The 25,315-nt window shown below is 47.4% G+C and overlaps 1 protein-coding gene across 5 annotated transcripts; it reads left to right on the forward strand.

Moving 5' to 3' along the window:
- The first annotated feature begins 1,123 nt into the window (after positions 1-1,123).
- On the forward strand, positions 1,124-20,814 carry LOC139373217 (alsin-like). 5 transcript variants are annotated; one of them, XM_071113439.1, is made up of 35 exons: positions 1,124-1,239; positions 1,840-1,944; positions 2,179-2,327; positions 2,517-3,511; positions 3,757-4,186; positions 5,572-5,743; positions 5,970-6,066; positions 6,157-6,234; positions 7,209-7,406; positions 7,544-7,715; positions 8,047-8,236; positions 8,382-8,447; positions 9,637-9,799; positions 9,910-10,053; positions 10,343-10,471; positions 10,655-10,678; positions 11,727-11,797; positions 12,085-12,151; positions 12,346-12,536; positions 12,669-12,734; positions 12,834-12,932; positions 13,128-13,292; positions 13,466-13,577; positions 13,707-13,784; positions 13,941-14,074; positions 14,325-14,489; positions 14,601-14,724; positions 15,002-15,159; positions 15,267-15,383; positions 15,625-15,801; positions 16,051-16,096; positions 16,172-16,233; positions 16,347-16,496; positions 18,113-18,209; positions 18,423-20,814. In XM_071113439.1, the coding sequence occupies exons 2-35, from the start codon at positions 1,925-1,927 to the stop codon at positions 18,459-18,461; spliced, it is 5,145 nt and encodes a 1,714-aa protein (XP_070969540.1). In that variant the 5' UTR covers positions 1,124-1,239; positions 1,840-1,924; the 3' UTR covers positions 18,462-20,814. The 5 variants fall into 5 exon arrangements, with proteins under 5 accessions (XP_070969540.1, XP_070969541.1, XP_070969542.1 ...); XM_071113440.1 differs by having other exon boundaries at positions 9,910-10,041; XM_071113441.1 differs by having other exon boundaries at positions 3,757-4,108.
- The last annotated feature ends 4,501 nt before the right edge of the window (positions 20,815-25,315 follow it).

The raw sequence follows: 25,315 nt of genomic DNA on the forward strand, positions 1-25,315 counted from the left end.
TGGATTTAGTACTGTAGATAGGTGGTAGTGGTTGAGTAGGGACCTGAGGGCACACAGTGTGTTATGAGGGAGCATCATGGTTTGGGGCTGCTTTGCTGCCTCAGGGCCTGGACAGCTTGCTATCATCGATGGAAAAATGAATTCCCAACTTTATCAAGACATTTTGCAGGAGAATGTAAGGCTATCTGTCTGCCAATTGAAGTGCAAAATAAGTTAGGTGATGCAACAGGACAACAACACAAACGACAGAAGTAAATCAACAACAGAATGGCTTGAACAGAAGAAAATGTGCCTTCTGGAGTGGCCCAGTCAGTCCTGACCTCAACCCGATTGAGATGCTGTGGCATGACCTCAAGAGAGCAGTTCACGCCAGACATCCCAAGAATATTGTGGATTTGAAACTGTTTTGTAAAGAGGAATGGTCCAAAATTTAGCCTGACCATTGTGCAGGTCTGATCCGCAACAACAGAAAACATTTGGTTGAGGTTATTGCTGCCAAAGGAAGGTGTTATTAGTTTAAGCAGACTGTTTGTCTATTGTTGTGACTTAGATGAAAATCAGATCAAATTTTATGACCAATTTATGCAGAAATCCAGGTAATTCTAAAGGGTTCACATACTTTTTCTTCCCACTGTATGTCAGAGTCACTCCAGATTTTGTATTTAGAGTCATTCAAATATGACGGCACTGTACCTATAGATACAAGTTAGCACATACTCTAAATCTAAAAATACTTATCATAATTTTTTCACTGATTGCACATAAAGAAAGATAGTTCCTACATTTGCTTTGTTATCCAACTGATATTGTCCTTTCTCATCTTGTGGACCCCGATCATTGCTGCTCGCAGCTATATTTTTCCAAAATGTACAAATTGAAAAAAAAAAACGTATCACCTACCTGCACCTTGTACCTGCACCCGTTTTTAACCTTGACATTGACACACATTAATCAAATAGGAAATTACAGTGTAAAACAGCAGAATTCCATATCTGGTGTATTTCAAAATAGATAGCTAACAAAGCTAAGCTACTTGACAGAATCGATGTAATAATTTATTTTTTGAAAGGCAAGAAAATACGCACGCTTTGAGGCCTCTCGGCTTCCGTTCAACTTGTGGTCACAACGACAAAGCGAAAATAAAAAGGATAGCAATTAGCTAGCCAGCTAATCCCTTGCATGACTCAGTCGCTGTACATTTCACAGGTTTATGAAAAAATGGATATGGTCAGGGGACCGGTAAGTGAAAGACAATTGTATCTCAGATTGTAAATAATACATGATGGTTAGTAGCTACAGTACAAGGAGCAAGTGGGAGGATACATGTCAGCTCCGAGTTGCTATTTAACGTTAGTTATACGGAGACTATAACGAAGTCAATACAGTATTGAGACTGTCAAAGGCTTTGGTAGGCATCTAGTAATTATGGCATGACGTAATTCTCCTAGCTAGTTGCGTCATTTCAAGCAAACGCATTAGCTAATGGACTGAAAATAGTATTTCATAAAATAAATAGCTAATAGTATCTAGCTAACGTTAGTTATAGGGGGGGGGGGGGGGGGGGGGGGGGGGGGTCAGTGTTAGCTAGTTTACCTCACTCCCACATGATTGACAGCTAGCCATGTAAACCGTGAAAAGAAACTCGCTCGCTCTCTCTCTCTCTCTCTCTCTTGTCAACAACAACACAAGCTTTCGCGTACTGTCACTCGTGCTGGTTATTCTGAAGCCACCCTAGCTACCTGTAGGGTCTGTATGCAATTCAGTTAGGCAGTGTTACCATTAGCTAGTAATTTTTGTAAGTTGTCTTGTGTCCAATGTTGTTTACCGTATTCGATACAGGGCTGAATTTAGAAACGGATTTGGAGTTTTTCAAGTTGAATTTCACCAGTCTATGCATCAGCATTGCCATGGATAAATCTCAGTGATGGAGTCCCAGAGGAAAAGGTATGTAGCCCGTAGGTAGGGTGTTGTCAATAAATGTTATGTGATCATCGTATGACAACAAATAATATTATTCGTGTAAGTCTATGTCCTCACAAAGCTCTTGTTGTTTCTCTAGCTAGCTACTATAACTTCTGTTCCAGGGCATGTTTTGTCTTGGTAATTCAAAAACAATGTATGCTTTATCAGTGTGGTTGTTAAGAATCCTTGAGACATACTTCAGTATGTATTCTACAGCTCTGATGAGGAGGACAGTTCAGGGGAGCGAGGGTCGCTCCACACCTGGAAGGGCTACTCCTATAGTGTCACCCCAGAGAGAGTGCTCCTGTCCAGGCCTGTGCTGCAGGCTGCCCTGGGGACACGCCATGGGGTTCTACTGGTGGAGGGTGAGAGTCAATGGACAGCCTTTGATATAATGGCAAAACTCTGACATTTATGATTAGCCTGCTTGATCTATAATTAAAATATTAATTTATTTTGCTTTGTTTTTTAAAATTACTTATGTACACATACTACTGGCAATCATTTCTAACAGATCCTCTTGTCTAATAACTGGAATGTTGTGATGTATTTAGGCGGGCAGGTGTACAGCTTCGGTGAGTTCCCATGGAAACAGAGCCAGGTGTCAGAGGTGGGCCCCCTGAAGCCTGTCCTAGAGAGCGCTCTCAGTGGCCAGCGCGTGGTCGCCGTGGCAGCGGGCAGTTTCCATAGCGGGGCGCTTACCGAGGACGGCGGGGTCCACATGTGGGGGGAGAACTCGTTCGGCCAGTGTGGCCTGTCCAGCCTCACTGTAGTCCCCAATCCTACTCCAGTGGCTGTCATGGACCCCGACACCAGCCCCCCCCATACCATCCGGGTCCTGGAGCTGGCCTGCGGGGAGCAGCACTCCCTTGCTCTCTCTGCCCAGCACGAGGTGTGGGCCTGGGGCAGCGGCTGCCAGCTGGGCCTGGTCACCACCATCTTCCCCGTTTGGAAGCCCCAAAAGGTGGAGCACCTGGTGGGCAGATACGTCCTTCAGGTGGCCTGTGGGGCCTTCCACAGCCTTGCCTTGGTGCGTTGCCTACCACCTCAGGAGTCCCGGCGGCCCCTGCCAGACAAGTGTGGCCAGTGCCACCAGCTGCTCTACACCATGACGGACAAGGAGGACCACGTCATTATCTCAGATAGTCATTACTGCCCCCTAGGGGTGGAGTTGCTGGCTGAAGGAGAGACCAGGCTGGGGCCTGGAAGGTCCCCTCCACTAGGGCTTCTGAGCTCCCCTTCAGAGCCCCTCCTCTCCTCTCATGCCTCTGCCTCAGCGCCAGGTCCCCATCCCTCCATAACAGAACATACAGACTATGAGAGGGGGAGGACAGTGGCACAGAATGGGGAAGTCTTGACCACCACAGATGCTGACATCTCTGCTTCTGGGACAGACTCTGATCGAGCTGTTGGAGGTGTGGGGGGTGCAGGGTCTCAGAACTCCCCCTACCCTGATGATCAGGCAGTGAAAGAATATCTCAAGAAACTGTCTGACACCACTTTGGCTGAGGAGACTGCCAAGATGACCATAGCAGGAGCAAGTTTTCAGGTTAGTAATGATGAGTTGATGCTTTAAGCCTAAAGCTACCCATATGTGCGTACTTGGTGGGTGACAAATTTACTTTCTTGTAGTTTGAGGTCTTTGAAAAGTGACAATGAGCTGTCACGCTGTGTTTCCTGGGTCGTGTTCATTAAGGCACGCAAAATGCGCTTTTCTTACAGGTCATAGGAACTCTTCCTGTTTCTGTCAGTTTTCTTTTGTGTGTTGCCTAATGCACCTTGTGTTTGTTTCAGCCCCCAGCAGATAGCCTTGACCTCCTGACCTCTGACCTCATCCCCGGGGTCATGCCAGTGACCACCAGCTCTGCCCTCAACAACCTGGTCTCATCCTGTGCCTCCGCCGTGGGCGAGAGAGTGGTCTCCACCTACGAGGCTCTGTCCCTGAAGAAGATGATTAACTACTACTACCCTGGGGTTGGGGGTGTGGCAGGAGTACCCGGTGGGTTTCCAGGGGGACCCGTGGAGGTGCGGGTGCGTCTGGAGGAGTCCATGCAGGGGAAGAAGAGCTGCAGCACGGGGGATATCCGTGAGGAGGAAGCCGAGGGCCTGAGTCGACGTCTCTCTCTGCCTGGACTCCTCTCTCAGGGTAGATACGCTGTTCGTCTCTTATCCTCCTTCTCTGCTCATCGCCTCTTATCCTTATCTTCCTCCTATACTCTGATGTGTAAGTATGCGTGTGTCCCCCCACTCATCCAGTCTGCGAACTATGTGTGTGTGTGTACGGTGGTTTTTGTTCTGAGATTAAAGCACTCCGCCATAGAGGAATGTGAGGCCATATTAATGTGAGGACTTAACCAGAAGGGTTACAGTAAGGAATGAGAGAGAGGAGGGGAGGGTGTGAGAATAAGATGGAGAAGGGAGCGAGAGGGAAGGAGAGAGAGAGCTGGGTAAGTCGGTGTGAAAAAATATATATCTGTGTGGGGGGGGGGCAGGATTGCCTAATAATCTCTTGAGAAACACAGTCAGTGGTAGGGCCTGCAGTAACGGAGGAATCCTCTATTGTCACTTTGGTAGGGTGAAAGCTGAAAGGCAGGATTTGTCCCTAGCTCTCTGAGGTTGTCTTAAGTGAATTTTGGATATGCAAGAAACTAATGACACATGGGTATAATACACGCTTGAACATGTACTGTGAAACAGTACAAATTAAAACACCCACCAAATGATTATTATTAGCTCTCTGCTGCAGCCAAGAAGGGGAAAGACAGCTCACCGCTCTCTCTCTCTCTCTGGGCTGGCAGACCGCTCTCTCTCTCTCTCTGGGCTGGCAGACCGCTCTCTCTCTCTCTCTGGGCTGGCAGACCGCTCTCTCTCTCTCTGGGCTGGCAGACCGCTCTCTCTCTCTCTGGGCTGGCAGACCGCTCTCTCTCTCTCTCTCTGGGCTGGCAGACCGCTCTCTCTCTCTCTCTGGGCTGGCAGACCGCTCTCTCTCTCTCTCTGGGCTGGCAGACCGCTCTCTCTCTCTCTCTGGGCTGGCAGACCGCTCTCTCTCTCTCTGGGCTGGCAGACCGCTCTCTCTCTCTCTGGGCTGGCAGACCGCTCTCTCTCTCTCTGGGCTGGCAGACCGCTCTCTCTCTCTCTGGGCTGGCAGACCGCTCTCTCTCTCTCTGGGCTGGCAGACCGCTCTCTCTCTCTCTCTCTCTCTGGGCTGGCAGACCGCTCTCTCTGTGGGAGCAACCAACCCATGCCTCCCCAGTGCCATATCGGTCTGTCTGTCATCATTAACAGTCCCTCCCATACTCTTACTGTGGTACAGGACCTGTCTCCAGCGGGGCTCAATGCCTCGTCGTCTGGAGGATGCTGTGAGGGCTGCGTTTCTGGGTTATTGCAGGGGCTTAGAAATGTTTTGTATTTCCAGAGTAGACGAAGATCACTCCATAACTAAACCAGTCATCCTGAGCATTTCTTTAGTTGTTTACACTCACCTGTGGAACAGAGAGGACTTCATCTGTAACATTAACAGCAGTTGACCGTCGTAACTGAACATGGTTTGAGAGGAAGCGTAGAAAATGTACCATTTTAAGAAACATATTGGTCTGTCTCCGTCTGTAGTGTCCCCCAGGTTGCTGCGGAGGGCCAGCCGGCCCAGGGTGCGAGCGGTGCCCCTCACCCCTGTGGGAGGGCTCCCAGAGGCTGGGGAGCTGCTCCCCTCCCTGCAGACCGAGGTGTGGAGCTGGGGGCGGGGCGAGGAGGGCCAGCTAGGCCACGGGGACAACCTCCCCAGGTCAGTGTCCACTACATCAATCGCTGGGGGATGAGAACCATGATGATTGACAGTTGTGTAGGCCATTAAAGCATCATAGTATGAGCGCTAAATCTGACCTAGAATCTGTTTGGCTTTTGAGATAAATAAGATTACATGGACAGGTCGGACCTGATCCTAGATCAGCACTCCTACTCTGAAATGCTTTGGCCCTGGTTGTTGACTGAGAGGTGTTTCTGACCTGCAGGCTGCAGCCACTGTGCATCAAGTGCCTGAGCAGTAAGGAGGTGGTGCTTGTGGCTGCTGGGGCACATCACTCCCTGGCCCTGACTGCACAGTCCCAGGTCAGAAACTACATTATCACTCCTCGTGGGAATCTTGAGGGATTCCTCCCAACTGTGTGAACATTTTGTGTGTTTGTGTGTGTGTTCAAGGTCTTCTCCTGGGGTAGTAACAGCTCTGGCCAGCTGGGACACATGGCATCTCCTACTACTATCCCTCGCCTTGCCAAGGTAAGTGTGTTTCTTTAATTGAGGAAAATGGTGCCCATACAGTAATCTTTACCACACACTAAGCCAGTGTTCCTCCTTTATTCATTCACCAGCGATGCCCCACCGCTGGGCAATGCATGTGAAGGGTGTTCTTTGGCTCCCTGCTACCTTGGCCACGGCTGCTGAAAACAGTCTTAGGAGAAACACTGCTAACCTTATATACCCACATGACTAAACTCTGCAACAGCGATTTAAAGCACTCTCCGTCATAGAACAATAACGCCACATTTCCACTGGGGATTTAACCCAGTGTTTTACCCCCAAAGGCTGAGACTTTTCTGTTTCCTTCAACGCTCGCCTGCTCCTGCGTCTCACTGGGCCATGGCTCCAGCGGCCCTGCTCTGACTTGGAGCCAAGCCCTGGGTTATTTTCTGATTTTTATTTAACTAACTGTGAACTTGAACACCTCACGAAGCAACGGTCTTGAATGATGCGGAGGTTGTTGTTTCTGATGGAAACACAATAAGACTACCTCAACATAAAACACAGGAGACAGCAACAGGAGACCCTGGTGTGGGGCTAAGTCTCAATGGAAAAGCACCCTCCGCTGCTTAGTGATCGCATATCATAGGACAAATATATAACTATTGAATTTGTGCAGGACTGTTTGTATAAGCGTGAGTAGCCTTGGAGTGTATCTCCTTTATTTGTAGCATGAGGCAGCTTGATGTACAAATACACCCCCTGGACAGGACACTAGTCTATCGCAGAGCCTTCCCTCCAATCTATCTCCTTAATGCTGATTGCCAAACAGAGACGCGTCAGGTCCCATTTTTACAGTCTTTGGTATGACTTGGCCGGGGATCGAGCTCCCAACCTTCCATTCTCGGGGTTGACTCTAACCACAAGGCCACCGAGTTGTAGAAGCCTAGCGCAACACAAGACTATGTACAGTGATCTGATCTGCTCTGTTTGTCCCTGGTGTGACCCTGTAGCTGTCTGAGGGGATCCGTGTCTGGGACGTTGGTGCGGGGGCGCAGCACACCCTCCTCCTGGCCGATGGGGACTGTTATCAGCCCATCCTTTACTATAGCGGACAGCAGGTCAGAGAGGGGGCGCAGGACGCAACCCAGGACCAGACGGAGGGGTACAGCTACACCCAGCAACCAGTGCTGCTCCCCTTCTGCATGAACGTGAGTAGTGGATCACACACACACAGTACTGAACCCCTGCTGTGCTCCACTTTTATTGTAGTAAGCATCTGCTTCGTGATTTCAACTGCCATTTGGCCTGACGGTGGTGTGTGTGGGTTTGTGTATCCGTGTTTTAGTTGGGCTACGTGAGCGGTGTGTTTGCGGGGGGCCAGAGCTGCGTGGCGCTAGCCGACCGCAACGTCATGGGTTTCATCGCCAGCCTCCACGAGCTGGCTGCTGCTGAGAGGAAGTTCTACTGCAAGCTGAGCTCTGTGAAGAACCACATCCTGCGCCCCTTGTTGGACCTGGGTGAGAACTACTGCTGCCGCTACAGCTCCGCTGGACAGAGGCCATGGGTCAGAGTTTAGGGAGAGAGGGAAGGATTACTTTTTTATTATATTAAAATGGTAACCATGTCCAATCAAAAGCAACAAAAAAAAGTGAACAGTCCGTGTTCAAAAAGATCTGGCATAAAGCTTACATAATGTTGTTGTTCGTACAGACCTGTAACTTTTGGTTAACTGTGTGCTGAAATAGAGTAAGTTAGTAAGTATTAGGTTGATTTCTCTTGGATGTGTGTTCTTTCACATAGTGTTTGTTAACAGGTGTGTGTGTGGTGTGTTCTCCGTCTACCTCTCAGAGTCGTTGAGTACAGCTCTAGGCCCGGCGTCCACAGTGCTGCTACAGAGCCTGGCGAGGTGTTATAGCCGCCTGTGTCACCTGACTGGCCAGCACTCTGCCTCCCTCACCGCCAACCTTCGCCGCCGCCGGGAGTTTAAAAGCCTGGTTATGCTGGAGCATGCCAGCATCTTCCTGGACACGTACAATGAGTATGTACTGTTGTGTACACAAACTCACAATGTCTGACACTCCCACTGGTTTTTAACAGGTTGTTTACATGCAGTTCTGTGTGGATAATGACCTCTCCTTCTCTCCTCTTTCCATTCCTTCTCCCTCCTCATCGCTCCCTGCCAGGTACTGCTGCTCTGTGGGTAACTTCCTGGTGATGGGGGGCTTCCAGGCTCTGGCCAAGCCCTCGCTGTGAGTGTGTACACACACTAGGACATCTAGCAGCCCTAGCTTATTATCCTTACCATTTGCGTGCCCATTATACTATATGTTCATTATCTTTACCATTGACCTAGGCCTGTGTGCTCATTATCCTTGACATTGACCTAGGCCTGTGTGCTCATTATCCTTGACATTGACCTAGGCCTGTGTGCTCATTATCCTTGACATTGACCTAGGCCTGTGTGCTCATTATCCTTGACATTGACCTAGGCCTGTGTGCTCATTATCCTTGACATTGACCTAGGCCTGTGTGCTCATTATCCTTGACATTGACCTAGGCCTGTGTGCTCATTATCCTTGACATTGACCTAGGCCCGTGTGCTCATTGACCTAGGCCCGTGTGCTCATTGACCTAGGCCCGTGTGCTCATTGACCTAGGCCCGTGTGCTCATTGACCTAGGCCCGTGTGCTCATTGACCTAGGCCCGTGTGCTCATTATCCTTGACATTGACCTGTGTGCTTATTATCCTTAACATTGGCCTAGGCCTGTGTGCTCATTATCCTTGACATTGAGCTGTGTGCTCATTATCCTTGACATTGACCTGTGTGCTCATTATCCTTGACATTGACCTGTGTGCTCATTATCCTTGACATTGGCCTGTGTGCTCATTATCCTTGACATTGACCTAGGCCTGTGTCAGAGGACAGCTGTTTGATGCCTCGTAATTCTGCACACGAGACTCAGGAAGCTCATGCAGCTTTAATTGGAAAGGGAAAAGTCAAAGGATTAATTCTTATGGATTATTTTTAATTATGAAACGGGTGGTAAGAGTCCTTAATGTTGATTGGCTGACAGTACCATATAATATACTATTCTAATTACGTGGGTAACCAGTTTATAATAGCGATAGGGCACCTCGGGGGTTTGTGGTATATGGCCAATATATCAGGCTACGGGCTGTATCCAGGGACTCCATGTTGCGTCGTGGTATATTGGCCATATACCACAAAACCCTGAGGTGCCTTATTGCTTAATTATAAACCAATGTGTTTCTTCATCAAGGCTTCAACCAAGAGTGACTAAATTACCCTTCTCATGCTTTTAACTGGAACAGTGAATTAAAACAGGAAATCTCTTATTTCCTTTTCCATCTCTCCTCTCTTCCCCGTCCTCCCTCCTCCCTCCATCCCCTCCACCATCTTCTGTTCCTCTGCTCAGAGAATTCTTTGGGAAGTGTCCAGAGCTGTTGCAGCGGCTGGCAGAGTCCAGCGAGGAGAACATTCCTCTGAGTGACCTGTTGGTGACGCTCTTCTACCTGCCCATGAGACACCTTCACGAGTATGGCAGGCTGCTGCTCAAACTGGGAACCTGCTTCGAGGTGGTACGTAGAGGAACTAGGACCGGGGCGTACGCACACGCTCACACACCTTCATACATACTCTCACTTTCTTGTGTCTCTCTCTCTCGGTCTCTTTCTCTCGGTCTCTCCAGAGCTCAGTGGACTACCAGAAGCTGCAGGACGGCTGCTCTAAGTTTGAGGCCCTGGCTCTTCATCTGAAGAGGAGGAGGAAGGAGGCAGAGTACACATACCACTTCTGGAAGAGCTTCCCTGGCAAGATGACGGTCAGTGGCCTGGTCAGTGGCCTGGTCAGTGGCCTGGTCAGTTGGTTTGACCACAGTAATCAGTGCCAGATTCACACTATTGAGCCAATGCCAACCATACTGTGCTCGCTCAGATATTTTCTTTTCACATTGTCCTTTCAATGGTTCCAGCAACTATGGTGGATTTATAGTCAGGCCACCACAGTACAGCTTGGTTTGGGTTTGGCTCCATAGTGTGAAATGGGTATAAGAGCTTTTATTCAGCCCAAAATCTCGAGTTTACCAACCTCTTATCCCATTTAACCTGGCGATCCTGTTCTAGGATTCCCTGCGTAAGCCCCGCCGGAGGCTGATCTGTGAGAGCAGTAACAAGGCCCTGACGCTACAGAACTCTGGAAGGTTCTCTGTCAACTGGTTCATCCTCTTCAACGATGCTCTCGTCCACGCTCAGGTAAACACAGCTCCTCACAGCTCTTACAGCTGGCTCTTACAAAGGTGCCAATGTCCTTTTAGTTCGTTCGTTCTTTCTTTCACTTAAAAAAAATGGGTTAACACCCTCAGAGCATTTGATATGAATATATCTGGTGTGTTGACTGACTCCTATCAAGTTGTGTGTTTGTCTTTGTCCTATCAGGGCGTGGTTCCCTATAAAAGCCTTGTAAGTATGCAGCAGCAGCAGCCAGTGTACTGACCCCTAGTCATATGCAGCGCCCCCATGTGGCCAGGGCTTGGCTTAGGATGTAGGTTTGATGTAGCAGCTCTTTAGGCACCTTCTGCCTGTCCTAAACCACAAACACTGGCTTCCCAGCTTGAAGCAACACCCACACAGACAGACAGACAGACACAGTTTTTCTGATCTTCTTCATGCACATATGGTGTACTAACACCTGGCTGGAATAAGCCTTGATTTCTTGAAGCTCGCAGTAAAGCGTCAAGAATGGTGGTTATTTACCTTCTCTGCCTTCTCCCTCAGGCTTTAACTAATACAACTGCTCCTGAACATCAGGAGCCCCAGAGCGGGATCTGTACACCACTCTACAGTGTGCAGCTTCTCCTCAGCCGAGCCCAGTGCCCCCTTGCCCTTTGATGCTAGCCTCAGGATACTGTGTTTTTAAAGCTGAACTGATACTTTTTAATAACTAAGGCTCTCTGTAGTATATTGCCTACTTCTATGACCTCGTCATAGCAACATAGACATCAATATAAACACAAATCTAAAAAGTTAAGACTGACGTTATTGGGTCTTCCCAACGCGTGCGTCTTGGTTATTTAACTAAGATGCCATTTGGGCCATTTTTAAAACCTTTTTTTTTTTAAGTTTTTGCTATCTGGAGCCTTAGTTATCATTACTCTGAAACCATGTGACACAACACGTGAGGATCAGCCGTCTCAGGTTCACTTCCCTCAAACAGTTTCTGTTCCTTTTTGATTTATGTTTAATTCCCAGGAGAGCATTTTCTTGTGTTTTGATGACGTAGTGAGCGTTTTTAATCCCCGTCGGTTCCACCGTATGTGTACTGTGTCTGTCGGCCTGCCTCGTGCCCTGTCGCCCTCGCCTTTCCATGTGCCATGCATATTGGCATCTCCTAGGTCATGTGACTGTGTTAGCTCCAGTGCCCTGACTACTTCCCTGACTGTTGAACCAGTGTACTGTAGCTGAGTGTATCGGCATACTGAGGTCTCGCTCTCCCCTCCCTCTCCTGCAGTTCTCCACCCACCACGTCTTCCCATTGGCCACACTGTGGGTCGAGCCCATCCCGGAGGAGAACACTGGCCTGTGAGTCTGTCAATCACCCTATCTGTCCAATCAGTGTTTAACTGGTGTGTTATTGACCCCTTAGCTCAGCGTTTCCCAAACTCGGTCCTGGGGACCCCAAAGGGTGCACAATTTATTTTATTTTTTTTCCCAAGCACTACACAGCTGATTCAACTAATCATCAAGCTTTGATCATTTGAATCAGCTGTGTAGTGCTAGGGCAAAAAACAAAACGTGAACCCCTTGGGGTCCCCAGGACCGAGTTAGCACACCTCAGCTGAGGCAGCGTTTCCCTATGTTCCATCCAGGCATGGACTGAAGTTGATCTCACCTGAGGAGACCTTCACCCTGTTGGCTTGTTCTTCCATGGAGAAGGTAGGCCACTAGCCAATAGCCAGGCTTCACTGCTCACCTGCTCAGGTTACAAGTATGTAGTGGTTGTCTTTGTAGAGCTAAAGCTGCCTAGTTGGGTTCTGTTTGTGGAGCGTGTGGTGACAGACGGTGTAACAATCCATTCAGTTACATTAAATTCACTTCAATATGACTATTAACCGACCTGTGTTCTCCAGGCCAAGTGGCTTCGCTCAATCAACCAGGCGGTGGACCAGGCCATGACTGGGGCGGGGCAGTCAGGCTCAGGGGCAGGGCAGAGGGCGGAGCCTCCCATCTCCCGGACCGCCTCCTACACCTTCTACAAGGACAGCCGTCTGAAGGAGGCCACCTACGAGGGTCGCTGGCTGGCCGGCAAGCCCAATGGGAGGTGGGTCTAGCTGGGGAAGGAGGGAATCAGGACCTTGTACTTCTGGTTCCACTTCTGTACAGTCACAATGAATTGAAAATTGAGGGGTTGTAGGAAAGCGCTGACTTGTTGTGTATGTGTCCTTGTTTCCAGGGGTATGGTGAAGTGGCTTGATGGGAAAATTTACACGGGGACGTTCAAGAACGGACTGGAGGATGGGTCAGTCAGTGTAAATCGATCAATAAATCAATGTATCAATCACCCTAGTCAGAAATAAAGGCATTTCTCATTGTTCTGCTATTTGTTTATGGGTCGTAGTTTTGGAGATTACGTTATGCCCAGCAAGACGTTGAACCTGAACGACCACTATCAAGGCCACTGGAAAGAAGGGAAGATGCACGGCATCGGAACATACAAGTGAGTCTGTTTGGCTTTGTGAGGAGTTCAACGTTATTTAACAAAGACCCTTAAGGTTAAAAATCACTTTAAAAAAAGAAAGAAAAAAAAAAAAAAAAAAAGAAGCTTGACCTGGAGTTTGCAGGCATGTCTATGTGTACATTGGCTGTAGGGTTTCCGCTGTGTATCCTACCAATGTGACTGTCATCTATGCAGGTATGCTACAGGTGAGTTGTACGAGGGCTCGTTCCAGGACAACATGCGCCACGGTCACGGGATGCTGCGCAGCGGCACGCTGAACTCCTCCTCCCCCAGCGTCTTCATCGGCCAATGGGTGCACGACAAGAAGACTGGCTACGGCGTCTTTGATGACATCACCAGGTAGTGGACCGCTCCAGCCCACCCTTTTCATCCTACCGCGCTAAACTGTACCAAACTGGCCTGGTTACGCATCCAGCTAGCTCAGTACGATTGGGGTTGGATTGATAGTGTGAAAGGGGTATTAGTGTATCTGAAGTACTGATGTTACGTGGTGACCTGTGTTGTTCCGTCAGAGGAGAGAAGTACATGGGCATGTGGCAGGATGACCAGCGGCAGGGCACGGGCGTCATAGTAACCCAGTTTGGCCTGTACTACGAGGGAGCCTTCAACAACAACAAGATGCAGGTGAGTTCTGGGCAGTGGGGTTCTTCCTCCTGATGCTAGCTGAACGTTAGCACCAAGGTGTTAGAGGAGAGGAAGAAGATCACCTCTCCATTTCTTATTTTTTATTTTTATTTTTTCTCGCTGTCTCAGGGCACAGGGGTCCTGCTGTCTGAGGACAACACCACATTTGAAGGAGAGTTCTCGGAGGACTGGACTCTCAACGGAAAGGTCAGTGAAAGAGGAGCGGCACACAAACAAGCCTGAACACTCTGTCTGTCTCTCACACACACACACACAGCTTGCACTCATACATATTTTTGCTTAGCCACATACATTTAAGCAGACACGTGTATAATACAGCACATTGCTGTCCCTATCTCTCAGGGTGTGCTGACTATGCCTAATGGGGACTACTTTGAGGGCTCCTTCACCGGGGAGTGGGGCTCCGGCCTGAAGGTCACCGGATCCTTCTTCAAACCCAACCTCTACGACTCAGACGGGGACAAGGGTCGCGCTGTGTACGTCTCTGTGCCATTGGTTTTAGTATGGTGGAGGATTAGCATATTCAAAGATTTTTGGTTTTGATCTTTAGTGTTTTAAAAAATATGTATATATATGTACAAATAAATTGCAAGGCTGTCTGTCTGCAGGACATCTTTTTGCATCTATGCCTTGAAAAAAGGTTTGATCGTTTTGAAATGAACCCGGTCAAGTGAATGTGTACATAGAAAATGTGTATTAATTCCTTGTATGTATGTATGTCTCCAGTAAGCTGGGGCGCCTGGCAGTGCCTCCGGAGGAGAAGTGGAGGGTAGTGTTTGAGGAGTGTTGGATGAGGCTGGGCTGTGAGGCCCCTGGCCAGGGAGAGAACCAGCGAGCCTGGGAGAACATCGCTGTAGCCTTGACCACCAGCAGGAGACAGCACAGAGACAGGTAGAGAGAACAGAGACCACACACAGTACTTCCATCTCACATTCACTCGCTATTTCTCTCTCACTCACACACAGTGCAGTAGTCTAAGTGATATTGGTGTGTGTGTTGCAGCCCGGAGATGAACCTGAGTCGGACTCAAAACAGAATGCTGGAGAGTCTGGAGTTCATCCCTCAGCAGCATGTTGGTCCTGTTACCATGGAGAAGTATGACAGTATCCGGCGTTACCTCATCAAGGTGAGCCAATGACCCCAGGTGACTTAATAACCCGCCTAATCCCCCTCAGCCAATGGACCCACGCACCAACGTGTCTGACAAGCAATATCTTTCAGTATGGGTGAAGTTGTTTTTCTAATAATCATGAAGAGATGTCTGAACCGTCGTCCTGAGGTGTCCTTGTTCATACTGATTTACTCTTTAGTTCTAACCTCTGACTTAACACCACAAAACATGAATATCCCGAAACTCACACATGAACCTTCTCTGTCCTCCATTCTGTGCCCCTCCCCCCCAGGCGTGTGACATGCCCCTGCACCCCCTGGGCAGGCTGATGGAGACCCTGGTGGCTGTCTACAGGATGACCTACGTGGGGGTGGGGGCCAACCGCCGCCTTCTGCTGCAGGCTGTCAACGAGATCATGTCCTACCTGGCCCGCATTTTCCAGCTCGTCAGGTGTGTGTTGCCTTAAACAGTTGGATACTATTTTTCCATTCAGTTTGGCCCTAGGCTAGCCTGTTTAAGCCATGTGATGTACTGAATGTGTGGTGATTGTCTTTCAGGTTCCTGTTTCCAGATCTGCCTGAGGAGGGTGGAGCGATCCCTGAACCATCCTCTGACCCCCAGGACAAGAAGGACTCCAACTGCGCAGACACCCAGCTAGAATCCCCCAAACCTGGGTACGACCATAGCATATCCACCCTCCCTGGTTGGAGCCTGTAGAGAGTCTTCAGTGGTGTGGCTACGCAGCAGTCATATACTGAAGCCATAGTCTTAGAGATGACTTCTAGATAAATATGTAGGCTATGTATTTCACTTGTTCTTTAAATACTGTTTCCTTCCAGAAGAAAAATGACGTATTTAAGCCCCTGAATGTGTGTTGAATGATGTCCTGTGTGTGTGTGTGGGGGGTTTCCCCAGGCGTGTGGTGAGTAGCTCCGCTCTGCTCCTGCCGGTGTTGCTGCCTCGTCTCTACCCCCCTCTCTTCACCCTGTACGCCCTGGAGAAGGAGAAGGAGGACGACGTGTACTGGGAGTGTGTCCTCCGCCTCAACAAACAGCCAGACGTGGCCCTGCTCGCCTTCCTCGGCGTGCAACAGTGAGTCTCTCTCGGACTGACCAATGAGGTTGGGAATGAATAGTAGCCTCTACTGATCTCGCCATCTTACATTCTGTTGAATCCGTGTAGCGAAACAGAATGTAAGCTTGCGAGGTCAGGATAGTTGTACGAGGCTAAATGAAAAGGACACAAGTTTATTTTTTTTTATCAATCATGTAACCTGACTGTCCTGACCTGGAAAAAAACTGTAATTATAGCATGTTAAAATGCATCTCTTTTTGCTTTCAGTAAGTTTTGGCCGGTTTCGGTTCCAGTGCTGGGGGAGAAGACCGAGGTATGAATCACACTGCCCTCCTCTGGGTGAATTACAACATTACATCAAGTACATGTTAGATTGTCGTCTTTCTAGGTTGTGTCCAGCACAAAAGACGCCTGTTTTGCCTCTGCAACGGAGACCTTACAGCAGATCAGGTACGCTTTATCCAGAGCAGTACTATATCGTCATGAATAAATGGGTCTCATGCACTCTTATGATATTGCAGTTCAATGTGGTTGATGTGTATTAAGACTGTTTCTTTTGTCAGCACAACGTTCACACCATCCGACAAGCTGCAGGTGATCCAGCTGACATTCGAGGAGATCACAAAGGAAGTGATGTCATCTCTGGAGGATAACTTCCTGTGGTCCATGGACGACCTGTTTCCTGTGTTCCTCTACGTGGTGCTGCGCGCCCGGTGAGTCGATGAGAACACACACATGTCTCTGTTCCTGAGAGATGCACAGAAATCTGATTTTCATCAAATTACAATCAGAACTACAAATATATTTACAGTACCAGTCAAAAGTTAGGACACAACTACTCATTCCAGGGTTTTTCTTTATTTTTACTATTTTCTACATCGTAGAATAATAGTGAAGACATCAAAACTATGAAATAACACACATGGAATCATGTAGTAACCAAAAAATTGTTAAACAAATCAAAATATATTTGAGATTCTTCAAAGTAGCCACCCTTTGCCTTTGACAGCTTTGTACACGCTTGGCATTCTCTCAACCAGCTTCATGAGGTAGTCACCTGGAATGCATTTCAGTTAACAGGTGTACCTTGTTAAAAGTTAATTTGTGGAATATCTTTTCTTAATGCGTTTGAGCCAATCCGTTGTGGCAAGGTAGTGTTGGTATACACAAGATAGCCCTATTTGGTACAATAACAAGTCCATATTATGGCAAGAACAACTCAAATAAGCAAAAAAGACGGTCCATTATTTTAGACATGAAGGTCAGTCAATCCCGAAAATTTAAAGCACTATGATCGTTTCTTCAACTGCAGTTGCAAAAACCATCAAGCGCTATGATGAAACTTGCTCATGAGGACTGCCACAGGAAAGGAAGGCCCAGAGTTACCTCTGCCTCAGAGGACAAGTTCATTAGAGTTACCAACCTCAGAAATTTCAGCCCAAATAAATACTTCAGAGTTCAAGTAACACACATATCAACTGTTCAGAGGAGACTGTGTGAATCAGGCCTTCATGGTCGAATTGCTGAAGAAGAAACCACTAAAGGAAACCAATAAGAAGAGACTTGCTTGTGCCAAGAAACACAAGCAATGGACATTGTGGTGGAAACCTGTCCAGTCCAGTCCAAATTTGAGACTTTTGGTTCCAACCGTCGTGTCTTTGCGAGATGTTGAGTAGGTGAAGGGATGATCTCCGCATGTGTGGTTCCCACCATGAAGCATGGAGGAGGAGGTGTGTGGGTGCTTTGATGGTCTGTATAATTTTAGAATTCAAGGCACACTTAACCAGCATGACTACCACAGCATTCTGCAGCGATACACCATCCCATCTGGTTGGGGATTAGTGGGATTATCATTTGTTTTTCAACAGGACAATGACCCAACACACATCCAGACTGTAAGGGGTATTTGACCAAGAAGGATAGTGATGGGATGCTGCTTCAGATGACCTGGCCTCCACAATCACCCAACCTCAACCCAAATGGGATGAATTGGAGGGCAGAGTGAAGGAAAAGCAGCCAACAAGTGCTCCGCTTCAAGACTGTTGGATAAACATTCCAGGTGAAGCTGGTTGAGAGAATGCCATGTGTGCAAAGCTGTCAAGGCAAAGGGTGGCTACTTTGAAGAATCTCATATAAAATCTGTTTTGATTTGTTTAACACTTTGTTGGTTACTACATGATTCCATGTGTTATTTCATAGTTTTGATGTCTTCACTATTATTCTACAATGTAGAAAATAGTAAAAAAAATAAAGAAAAACCCTTGAATGAGTAGGTGTTCAAACTTTTGACTGGTTGCGTTGTGTTAACCAAGGCTATGTTTCTCTTAAGGATCAGGAACCTGGGGTCAGAGGTGAGTCTGATAGAGGACCTGATGGACCCCTGTGTACAGCACGGAGAACACGGCATCATGTTCACCACACTCAAGGTATACACACACCACACACACACACACACACACACACACACAGCATACATTCTATGGCAGATACCATCCAAATGCATGCACTCAAACTCAACTTATTCAGATACTCATAACATATTAATGTGATCGATGCACACTTTAACACACTGCTTCATAGTTAGATTCATTTATTCCCTATCTGTATAATATATTCATTTTTATTTCCCTGTCTGTCAGGCGTGTTACTATCAGATCCAGCATGAGAAGACCACATAAGAACCACAGAGAATCTCTGTACTGTATACTGCAGCAGCTCTATGTAAAGTGGCAGTCAGCCAATTAGAGGGCAGGGATTGGAGAGGTTTGGAGTGATGCTGTCTCAGGGTCGTCACAGGAGGGTCACGATGACTGACAGACAGGCTGCTGAGTGTCCATCTGTTCCCCCGTAGCAGGACCACCTCCCCCTTACACATATACTGACGCATGCGCTTACACACACATACGTAAACACACACACACTACACAGCTCCCCGCTCTAACCACTACCTTTTGGTGACCATGTCATCAGGCTCATACACCTACTTGATTGATCAGGTTGACCTCTGTAAACCCAAGGTGTTGTAAAACTGTATTGGCAGTTTGGCCAGTTCATCTGTCCATAGGCTTTGTGACTCCTTAGCCCCTGAATGAAGGAACCTGCTCCTCGAGCCGTCTGGAATAGGGGCTTACTGTGATGTGCGCCGAGCCAGTGGCGATTTAGCTTGATCGTGGACTGTTGTGAATATGACTGGCTATTTCCTATTCGCGCTACACTAGTGGCAGAGATGATAACCGCCTCGTTTGGTAGCTCTGGTAGTGAAATGGAAGTCTATGAAGAGAAACTGCAACGTTTAAAATCCAAGTGAGACTCACCCTGAACTTGGAGCCTGTCTAATAACAAGACACCATCCTGTATGTACAGTATGAGGTGGCAACTTCCATTGGACCTCAGCCCTCAAAAGCACATGTTATTTAATGGACCAACGCAATACGTCACATTGATGCCACTTAAAACACGAAAAAGGATTTAACCTCCGTGATATCTGAGGCTGTGTACGGATCGCTAGCCTGCGCTCACTCGAGCAACACCAGTTGGAGTTGTTTTGTAGTTGAAATGTCAAATGCACACTCGGTACAGTTTTGGTGTTATTGTTGAGTTCATTGTTCTGGGGGGGAAAAAATCTGAAATGTACAGCTCTGTATTCAGGTGATTTTTGAAGATGTGAGGTTGGGTGACGCTCTAATGTTTCTCACGTGATGCAGTTAAATGACAGCCAGCTAATGTGCACCTCAAATGCTAGCCTTTTAAAATATTTCCATTAGTACTGCGTCATATGTATTTATAACCACTCTGTTTGCGCGTTATTTATAATGCTACAAGGTGTTTGTTTTTTCAGGTCACTTTGTTATTGTACACCAGAGCTGTAATTCATATGAAATGTTGACATTTGATGGGTAACACACAGAAGACTTTTCTTCTTTTTTTTTTATAAGTCTCTTCCTGCAATATAGCTCATGTAATGTTCATGTTTGGGGTTCGTCAAATCAGATGGAGGCTATTACCAGGAAGCAATATTGTTAATGTATTTGTTTGGTGTGCTCCTTTCATGCAGACAGACTTATGACAGTATGATGCAGTATGTGTTACTACCTGCAAGGCAATCACTACCCTGAAGAAACTGTCTCTGTTCAACTAGTTGGGGGCTGATCATGCTGTAGTGGCATTGTGATGGTTAGACAGTGGTTATACAGTGACATTGAAGTTTACCAAAAGCAATTTTCTTTATATCTCAAATCTAGGCAGAATTATTAATCTGGGGAATATAGTTTGTTACAACTATGAATTGAGTGTTTGATGGGACACGCAGTACATAAGAATTTCTATTTTAAACAGAATTTGATTGTAGCCTGGTATTTGGTTAACTCTTTATTCAGCTTGTTTGTAATTTGTATGGTCATTCCAAGATTTACCTCCATTTTCCCCAATAATTCCTTTGGCAAGGACTGGTTATTTATCTGTATATTTGTTTACACCTGAAACACATGACATGAGGTGCTGCATGATAGGAAATGTATCAAGTGTTTGACCCATAGACTGACTAACATACATCTTCCTTCATAGATTATGATGTGACTGCTTGTACTTCCAGGTCAAGGTGTGTTCAATTGGGTAGCGTTATCTGTATGTTGTCACGGTCTTTTTTAGGGGAATGATGTCAACATTTTGTCTAATGTACATCTTAATGTAAAGAAAGGGCAATAAAGCGAGCTGACAAATTTCCCTTTTAAATGACATTTGTGTCTGTATAAGTTTGCCTTTAAAAAGTCTGTTTAAAAACCGTCTGTTCCCTGTTAGTTTGGTTTAATTGTTTAGATACTTTGTTAAAACCAGTCAGATTAGAGGCCAAAGGTGACTGTTTTGTAAATATTTGTAGTGCTGCTGACAATCCTCTTAAGATTTGTCCCATTTCTAAAAAGCTAGAGGCAGGGGGTGAATTAATGACCATACAAAAATAACTTTTTAAATCCAAAGCCTTTTTAAAGTGCAGCAAGATAATCTTAGATTAATAAATTACTTCATAAATCACCATCAACAACCAGTTTCTGATGTTTGATGAAACGTTGGTAAATAAATCCACAGTAAGGAGTTGACTGTGTGACAGGCTTAGATTCAATCGGATAGAGGATGTTTTGGTGGTGTCAGAAGTGGAACTGGAACTGCGTTGGAGCCGTCAAATTGGTGAGCAGCTGTTCTGGTGTTCTATTATGCTTGCCCGGGTGGAACTGGGCAAATCAAAATATGTTTTAGATTATTCAATGTAGCCACCCTTTGCTTTGATGACAGCTTTGGACACTTGGCATTCTCTCAACCAGCTTCACTTGGAACGCTTTTCCAACAGTCTTGAAGGAGTTCCCACATATGCTGAGCACTCGTTGGCTGTGTTTCTTTCACAGCACTCCTGGCCAGTCCTTAAATGGGAAACCAGATGCTGCTGGAAGTGGTTTTGGAGGGCCAGTAGGAGGTACTCTTTCCTCTGGTCATAATAAAAAAATATCTGAATGCCCCAGGGGACAGTGATTGGGGATATTGCCGTGTGTTGGGTCCTGTCTTTCGGATGGGACACTAAACGGGTGTCCTGACTCTCTGGGCACTAAAGATCCCATGAAACATATTGTAGGAGTATTAACTCCGGTGTCCTGGCTAAATTCCAAATCTGGCCCTCATACCACCACGGTCACCTAATCATCCCCAGCTTACAATTGGCCCATTCATCCCCCTCCTCTCTGTAACTATTCCCCAGGTCGTTGCTGTAAATGAGAATGTGTTCTCAGTCCACTTACCTGGTAAAATAAGGGTTAAATGAAAAAAACATCCCAAACCACCTCAATTGGGTTGAGGTCGGGTGATGCAGCACTCCATCACTCTCCTTGGTCAAATACCCCTTACACAGCCTGGAGCTGTGTTGGGTCATTGTCCTGTTGAAAAACAAATGATAGTCCGACTAAGTGCAAACCAGAATGCTGTGGTGGCCATGCTGGTTAAGTGTGCTTTGAATTCAAAATAAATTGCTGACAGTGTCACGAGCACAGCACCCACGCACCACCTCCTCCATGCTTCACGGTGGGAACCACACATGCGGAGATCATCCTACTCTGCGTCTCACAAAACACGGCGGTTGGAACCAATAATCTAATTTGGGCTCATCAGACAAAGTACAGATTTCCACTGCTTGTGTTTCTTGGCCCAAGTCCCAACTCCCTTCCTCTCATTGGTGTCCTTTAATAGTGGTTTCTTTGCAGCAATTTTATTTTTATACCCCCTTTTCGTGGTATTCAATTGTTAGTAATTACTATCTTGTCTCATCGCTACAACTCCCGTACAGGCTCGGGAGAGACGAAGGTCGAAAGCCATGTGTCCTCCGAAACACAACCCAACCAAGCCGCACTGCTTCTTAACACAGCGCGCCTCCAACCCGGAAGCCAGCTGCACCATGTGTCGAGGAAACACCGTGCACCTGGCTACCTTGGTTAGCGCGCACTGCATCCGGCCCGCCACAGGAGTCACTGGTGCGCGATGAGACAAGGATATCCTTACCGGTCAAACCCTCCCTAACCTGGACGACGCTAGGCCAATTGTGCATCGCCCCACGGACCTCCCGGTCGCGGCCGGCTGTGACAGAGCCTGGGCGCGAACCCAGAGTCTCTGGTGCTACAGCTAGCGCTGCGATGCAGTGCCCTAGACCACTGCGCCACTCGGGACGCCCTCTTTGCAGCAAAATCTAATTTTATTTGTCACATACACATGGTTAGCAGATGTTAATGCGAGTGTAGCGAAATGCTTGTGCTTCTAGTTCCGACAATGCAGTAATAACCAACGAGTAATCTAGCTAACAATTCCAAAACTACTACCTTATACACACAAGTGTAAAGGGATAAAGAATATGTACATAAAGATATATGAATGAGTGATGATACAGAGCGGCATAGGCAAGATGCAGTAGATGGTATCGAGTACAGTATATACATATGAGATGAGTATGTAAACAAAGTGGCATAGTTAAAGTGGCTAGTGATACATGTATTACATAAAGATGCAGTAGATGATATAGAGTACAGTATATACGTATACATATGAGATAAATAATGTAGGGTATGTAAACATTATATTAAGTAGCATTGTTTAAAGTGGCTAGTGATATATTTTACATCAATTCCCATCAATTCTCATTATTAAAGTGGCTGGAGTTGAGTCAGTGTGTTGGCAGCAGCCACTCAATGTTAGTGGTGGCTGATGGCCTTGAGATAGAAGCTGTTTTTCAGTCTCTCGGTCCCAGCTTTGATGCACCTGTACTGACCTCGCCTTCTGGATGATAGCGGGGTGAACAGGCAGTGGCTCGGGTGGTTGTTGTCCTTGATGATCTTTATGGCCTTCCTGTGACATCGGGTGGTGTAGGTGTCCTGGAGGGCAGGTAGTTTTCCCCCGGTGATGCGTTGTGCAGACCTCACTACCCTCTGGAGAGCCTTACGGTTGTGGGCGGAGCAGTTGCCGTACCAGGCGGTGATACAGCCCGACAGGATGCTCTCGATTGTGCATCTGTAGAAGTTTGTGAGTGCTTTTGGTGACAAGCTGAATTTCTTCAGCCTCCTGAGGTTGAAGAGGCGCTGCTGCGCCTTCTTCACGATGCTGTCTGTGTGGGTGGACCAATTCAGTTTGTCTGTGATGTGTACGCCGAGGAACTTAAAAATTACTACCCTCTCCACTACTGTTCCATCGATGTGGATAGGGGGGTGTTCCCTCTGCTGTTTCCTGAAGTCCACAATCATCTCCTTAGTTTTGTTGACGTTGAGTGTGAGGTTATTTTCCTGACACCACACTCCGAGGGCCCTCACCTCCTCCCTGTAGGCCGTCTCGTCGTTGTTGGTAATCAAGCCTACCACTGTTGTGTCGTCCGCAAACTTGATGATTGAGTTGGAGGCGTGCGTGGCCACGCAGTCGTGGGTGAACAGGGAGTACAGGAGAGGGCTCAGAACGCACCCTTGTGGGGCCCCAGTGTTGAGGATCAGCGGGGTGGAGATGTTACCTACCCTCACCACCTGGGGGCGGCCCGTCAGGAAGTCCAGTAACCAGTTGCACAGGGCGGGGTCGAGACCCAGGGTCTCGAACTTGATGATTAGTTTGGAGGGTACTATGGTGTTAAATGCTGAGCTGTAGTCGATGAACAGCATTCTCACATAGGTATTCCTCTTGTCCAGATGGGTTAGGGCAGTGTGGTTGAGATTGCATCGTCTGTGGACCTATTTGGGCGGTAAGCAAATTGGAGTGGGTCTAGGGTGTCAGGTAGGGTGGAGGTGATATGGTCCTTGATTAGTCTCTCAAAGCACTTCATGATGACGGAGGTGAGTGCTACGGGGCGGTAGTCGTTTAGCTCAGCTACCTTAGCTTTCTTGGGAACAGGAACAATGGTGGCCCTCTTGAAGCATGTGGGAACAGCAGACTGGGATAGGGATCGATTGAATATGTCCGTAAACACACCAGCCAGCTGGTCTGCGCATGCTCTGAGGGAGCGGCTGGGGATGCCGTCTGGGCCTGCAGCCTTGCGAGGGTTAACACGTTTAAATGTTTTACTCACCTCGGCTGCAGTGAAGGAGAGTCCGCATGTTTTGGTTGCGGGCCGTGTCAGTGGCACTGTATTGTCCTCAAAGCGGGCAAAAAAGTTTAGTCTGCCTGGAAGCAAGGCATCCTGGTCCGTGACGGGGCTGGTTTTCTTTTTGTAATCCGTGATTGACTGTAGACCCTGCCACATACCTCTTGTGTCTGAGCCGTTGAATTGCGATTCTACTTTGTCTCTATACTGACGCTTAGCTTGTTTGATTGCCTTGCGGAGGGAATAGCTACACTGTTTGTATTCGGTCATGTTTCCGGTCACCTTGCCCTGATTTAAAAGCAGTGGTTCGCGCTTTCAGTTTCACGCGAATGCTGCCATCAATCCACGGTTTCTGGTTTGGGAATGTTTTAATCGTTGCTATGGGAATGACATCTTCAACGCACGTTCTAATGAACTCGCTCACCGAATCAGCGTATTCGTCAATGTTGTTGTCTGACGCAATACGAAACATATCCCAGTCCACGTAATGGAAGCAGTCTTGGAGCGTGGAATCAGATTGGTCGGACCTTCGTTGAACAGACCTCAGCGTGGGAGCTTCTTGTTTTAGCTTCTGTCTGTAGGCAGGGAGCAACAAAATGGAGTCGTGGTCAGCTTTTCCGAAAGGAGGGTGGGGGAGGGCCTTATATGCATCGCGGAAGTTAGAATAGCAATGATCCAAGGTTTTACCAGCTCTGGTTGCGCAATCGATATGCTGATACAATTTAGGGAGTCTTGTTTTCAGATTAGCCTTGTTAAAATCCCTAGCTACAATGAATGCAGCCTCAGGATATATGGATTCCAGTTTGCAAAGAGTCAAATAAAGTTAGTTCAGAGCCATCGATGTGTCTGCTTGGGGGGAATATATACGGCTGTGATTATAATTGAAGAGAATTCCCTTGGTAGATAATGCGGTCGACATTTGATTGTGAGGAATTCTAAATCAGG

Source organism: Oncorhynchus clarkii, chromosome 18 (genome assembly GCF_045791955.1).
Source record: "Oncorhynchus clarkii lewisi isolate Uvic-CL-2024 chromosome 18, UVic_Ocla_1.0, whole genome shotgun sequence".
NCBI lineage: Eukaryota > Metazoa > Chordata > Actinopteri > Salmoniformes > Salmonidae > Oncorhynchus > Oncorhynchus clarkii.

What these genes read in the sequence shown, in the direction of transcription:
- LOC139373217 (XM_071113439.1), top strand. Translation starts at nt 1,925, where the DNA reads ATGGAGTCCCAGAGGAAAAG. An exon ending in CACGGCATCGGAACATACAA is followed by an intron (nt 12,933 to 13,127) that starts GTGAGTCTGTTT and finishes TCATCTATGCAG; the next exon opens with GTATGCTACAGGTGAGTTGT. An exon ending in TGCTGGGGGAGAAGACCGAG is followed by an intron (nt 16,097 to 16,171) that starts GTATGAATCACA and finishes TCGTCTTTCTAG; the next exon opens with GTTGTGTCCAGCACAAAAGA.